Here is a 5411-nt window from a genome sequence, read left to right on the forward strand (position 1 = left end):
AGGAAGAAGGGAAAGAAAAAGGAGGGAGGGAGGAAGGAAGGAAGGGAGGGAGGGAGGGAAAGAGAGAAAGAGAAAGGAGGGAGGGAAGGAGGGACGGGAAGGGAGGGGAGAGGAGGGGAGGGGAGGAGAGAAAAGGAGAGGAGGAGAAAAATTGGCCAGGCACAGTGGCTCACACCTGTAATCCCAGCACTTTGAGAGGCCAAGGCGGGTGGATCTAGAGGTCAGGAGATTGAGACCATCCTGGCTAACACGGTGAAACCTCGTCACTACTAAAAATATAAAAAATTAGCCGGGCGTGGTGGCGGGCGCCTGTAGTCCCAGCTACTCGGGAGCCTGAGGCAGGAGAATGGCGTGAACCCGGGAGGTGGAGCTTGCAATGAGCCGAGATCGCGCCACTGCACTCCAGCCTGGGCGACAGAGCGAGACTCCATCTCAAAAAAAAAAAGAAAAAAAGAAAAGAAAAGAGAAAAATTAACCAGGCGTGGAGGACCCCTTAAGCCCAGGAGTTCAAAGTTGTAGTGAGCTATGATCGTGCCACTGTACTCCAGCATGGGTGAAAGAGCAAGACCTTATCTCTAAATAAATAAATAAATACACAAAACAAACAAAAAAAATACCAATAAACATAATTCACCATATCAAACTAAAGAAGAAAGACTAGGTGATCATTTTAACAGAGAAAAGAAGCATTTCACAAAATTCAACATCCATTTAGAAGGAAAGTTCTCAACAAATCCAGATAATAACTGCAATGATGTGAAACACACTGACTGTTTAAACCATAAATTCAAATGATACTAAAAAAAAAAAACTAATTGTTCATCACTGAAGGATGACTGGAAACCAACTTATTATTTTGGAAAGGGATCCTGCCTTTCCTACACAAGCTGTACCACCAGGTAACCGAAAGAACTGAAGGGAAGTTTCTCCTGACAGAATATTCTTGCTAATTAATACAGAAGAAATAGGCCAGGTGTGGTGGCTCATGTCCATAATCCCAGCACTCAGGGAGACTGAGGCGAGTGGATCACTTGCGATCAGGAGTTTGAGACCAGCCTGGTCAACATGGCGAAACCAGTCTCTGCTACAATACAAAAATTAGCCAGGAGTGGTGGTGCGTGCCCGTAATCTCAGCTACTTGGGAGGCTGAGGTGGGATAATAGCTTGAATCTGGGAGGTGGTGGTTTGCAGGGAGCTGAGATCGCACCACTGCACTCCAGCCTGGGAGACAGAGCAAGACGCCGTCTCGAAAACAACAACAAAATAAACGGAATCCACATGAAAACTTTACTGGTGGTGGCCATGTGATTTCAGGATGGAGGCTTCAGCTATGGATTAAATGTGATTCTTAATATTCTATAGACATTAATTACAATATATATCAGAGCTGGTGAATGCTATTCAACTTCTAAGAATACCACAGAGGAGACAGGTAAAGAGCAAATGTCAGCAGACCTAACAGAAACCAGTACCTTATTTTGGGCACTCGGATTTGACTATCCAACCAGACCCATCCGAGACTAATCCTGTACAATACACGGTGGCTCAGATTAGTTGATGCTTTGTCATGTTAAACATTTACAAACTTGATCGCCAAGGCAAAGCTCCATTCTTGCACAGCTGACCATTCTTTGCTCACATTCACCCATCCAGTATTTTTCCTCTGGCTTTTCTTTTAGAATTTCTCTCTCTCACTAGCTGGGACACAGCAGTGAAGAATGCCAGGTAAGAAATGCTGGCCAGGCAAAACTGACAAGCCACTCCACAAGCATTATTTCTGATTAGTTTATTTTAATCTACATAGGGGCTGGGAAGACACATAAAAAGTCATCTGCCTCAGAAATAACAGTCTCACTGGCTAAGAAAAGAGGAGTCTGCACCATTCAAGACGATTTCAGAATTCCAGCCTATCTTTTACTATGACTAACGAAAACACATTAATTTTCAAAATACTCAACTCTGTCATGTTACACAGTTATATGCCCATTTATTTCACATGAGCAATCTTCAGGAAATTTTACCTGAAAACTACAGAACGTATATCAAAAATCAGGAACTACTCACTCATGTTTAAGGCAGCCATCCCTCCTTGCGGAGCTGCTGGGTAGACATTTGGTACATTCGTGGTCATAAAATCTGCAATCTGCTGTAATGCCAATAGGCCTGTGGGGTTCTTCCCCTTCTTAAATTGCTCCTGTATCATTGATTCCAATTCTTCACAGAAAGCCTAGTAAAAAATATTAAAACACTGAGACACCATTTATTTTCTGTTCCTTGGGCAGAGGGTCAGGAGTAGCTATCATATAGACCAATTTTTTGTTTTCATCCAGTGCTGGAAAGGCAAACGGATATTCTCACACATTACTGCTGGGAATATAAACTGGTACATTCTTTTCTAGAAAGAATTTAATACAATAAAAGCTTAAAACTCTGAACAGGAATTCTACTCTTAGGAATATATTTTAAGGAAACATTCAAGGAAATGCTCAGAGACTGATTCATTTAGATGTTCATTCCAGCATTATTGATAAAAGGGAAAAACATCCTACATTTCAATCAACAGAGGACTGATAAAATACACTGGGAATGCTATGCACGCGTTCAACATGGAAAGCTAAAAAAACTTAAACGGCATAAAATTGCTCTTGATATATGTTTGAGTGACAATGTTATCAAGCAGTATAACCACTCCATATTACAGCAAATACATACCTAAAGATAGAAAAAGATTAAAAGTAAATATATTGGCTGGGCGCAGTGGCTCTTGCCTGGAATCCCAGCACTTTGGGAGGCGAAGGCAGGTAGATCACCTGAGGTTAGGAGTTCAAGACCAGCCTGGACAACATGGTGAAACCCCATCTCTACTAAAAATACAAAAAATTAGCCAGGTGTGGTGGTGGGCACCTGTAATCCCAGCTCCCTGGGAAGCTGAGAAAAGAGAATTGCTTGAACCCAGGAGGCAGAGCTTGCAGTGAGCTGAGATCAGGCCACGGCACTCCAGCCTGAGGGACAGAGTGAGACTGTGTCTCAAAAAAAAAAAAAAAAAAAGAGGCTGGGCGCGGTGGCTCACACCTGTAATCCCAGCACTTTGGGAGGCCGAGGCGGGCAGATCACGAGGTGAGGAGATCGAGACCATCCCGGCTAACACGGTGAAACTCTGTCTCTATTAAAAATACAAAAAATTAGCCGGGCGTGGTGGCGGGCGCCTGTAGTCCCAGATACTCGGGAGGCTGAGGCAGGAGAATGCGTGAACCCGGGAGGTGGAGCTTGCAGTGAGCCGAGATCGCGCCACTGTACTCTAGACAGGGCGACAGAGCGAGACTCCATCTCAAAAAAAAAAGAAAAAAAATCTTGTCAAACAATTATAAATGATATCCAATATGAACATGTAAATTCACTGGATGTTAATCCACATCAAATTTACTTCTGGTTTGTCACTGCTTGAGCTGAAAACATATTGCAGGAAATTGCCAAGAGACAATCTAAGAGTACCTATCACTTGGGGGAGGCACACAACAAATACATGTACTGCTGTTAATTAAGGGTACAATAGAATGTGTCAAGAGCCCTCTGAGGACCCCCTATTTACCAAACCATGACAAGTAATGTCACAGATCATATTTTGTAGTCATCCATGAGGAAGGGAAAAGCTGAGAGGTACTCTGACTGCAAGCAAAAAATAAAGAAAAAAAGGAAAACATGGTGATTATTTAGCCATCTTTGTTATCAAAGCACAATGCAATGAGAGAGAAAGACAGAGAAAGGGAGATATGTGCAAATAAAGATAGGCCGGGCACAGCGCCTTCCACCTGTAATCCCAGTACTTTGGGAGGCCAAGGGAGGCAGATCACTTGAGGTCAGGAGTTTGAGGCCAGCCTGGCCAACATGGTGAAACCTCGTCTCTATTAAAAATACAAAAAGCCAGGCATGAAAGCTCGTGCCTGTAATCATAGCTACTTGGGAGGCTGAGGCAGGAGAACTACTTGAACCCAGGAGGAGGAGGTTGTGGTGCGCTGGGTATGGTGGTACACACTTGTAATCCCAGCTACTCGGGAGGCTGAGGCAGGAGAATCGTTTGAACTCTGGAGGTGAAGGCTGCAGTGAGCCAAGATCATGCCACTGCACTCAGCCTGGGTGACAGAGTGAGACTCCATCTCAAAAAAAAAAGAGAGAGAGTAAGAGATATAGATGGCATCTCCTGAACATCACTGACAGTGCTGGTCACAGGGAAAGCAAAAGCTAAAGCTCCTTGCCTTCAGGAGCCCTCAGTCTGAAAATTCAAAGGATCTATTTCAATGGTTTTCAAATCCACATACAGATCTAGGGAAAGTTCAATTCCACACACACTACTAAGTACCAGGGCGCTGTTTTAGGCGCTAAGGATATACATACTGATAAATAATACGGTCCTTGCCATCTAGAAACTTAAAGCTTGGTAAGGAAGACACAAAAAGAGAAAACCACAGTATGGGAGCCCTATGCATAAACAGCATTTCAGATGCTCTGTACGTGCAGAAAGGACACATGGCACAGAGCTGAGCTTAGTCCTGAGTGAGGGCCTGGAGCCACCAATCTGGATCTTAATGTCTGGCTCCAGCCAGCTGTCACTAGCCTAAGGACCTTGTGTGTGCCCCTTTGATCATAACTCTTGCGGGTTCAACATCCATACTCTCAGCTTGGGACCCTCCCTACCTCTCCGCTTTTGGACCTCCTCTCCTCCAAAGATCCTGGCATCCAATCCACCTCAGGCTCCCACGTCCATGGTCAGCACTACACCTGCTCATTCCTAGTAACCATGCCCCCTCTTCAATCCCAAAGCCAAGTATGCGCCCTGCAACCACCCCTCCTAGCATCCAGCTCACACTTTCTTCCATCCATTCATCACCCTAACACCTTCTCACCTTTGATCACTTCCCCGTCCTGAACTCCCTCACTGGCTTAGATCCATTGTAATGACTACATTGTAATCACTTTCCTGCTAACACCTCCAAATCTACCAAACCATCTGGCAAAACCTCAAGCCCCAGGCTGGAGTTCAGTGGTGTGATCATAGCTCACTGCGGCTGCAAACTCCTAGACTCAAGTGATCCTCCTATCTCAGCCTCCCAAAGCACTGGGACTACAGGTATGAGCCACCGTGCCCAGCCTTGATGGTTACTGTGTTATAAATAATCTGTGGGCAAGAACTTTACTCTCTTATCTCTGCATTCCCAGTGCCTAGAACAACGCCTGGCACACACTAGGTGCTATCAGTTTCTCAACTATCCCAAGTCATTTTTACTTAGCTTCTTGCTGTTTTTATGTAAGACAACTGCTCGAGCCAAAAGTCCAGGTGCTATCCTGATTCTTTTTTTCCCTTTCACTTCTTCCATCCCATCCATCAGCAAGTCCTGTTGATGCTACCTTCAAAA

The 5411-nt window shown here is 44.6% G+C and overlaps 1 protein-coding gene across 6 annotated transcripts in view; it reads right to left on the minus strand.

Annotated features, from left to right (window-relative positions):
* Positions 1–5411, minus strand: part of ADD1 (adducin 1 (alpha)) — a 103265-nt gene that overhangs the window by 57706 nt on the left and 40148 nt on the right. For all 6 annotated transcript variants that reach the window (XM_011970831.1, XM_011970835.1, XM_011970829.1 and 3 more), the window contains one exon: positions 2065–2227. In XM_011970831.1, the coding sequence (XP_011826221.1) occupies positions 2065–2227 (163 nt within the window). The remainder of the gene's footprint in view (positions 1–2064; positions 2228–5411) is intronic.

The sequence above is a fragment of the Mandrillus leucophaeus genome, unplaced genomic scaffold (genome assembly GCF_000951045.1).
Source record: "Mandrillus leucophaeus isolate KB7577 unplaced genomic scaffold, Mleu.le_1.0 Scaffold98, whole genome shotgun sequence".
NCBI lineage: Eukaryota > Metazoa > Chordata > Mammalia > Primates > Cercopithecidae > Mandrillus > Mandrillus leucophaeus.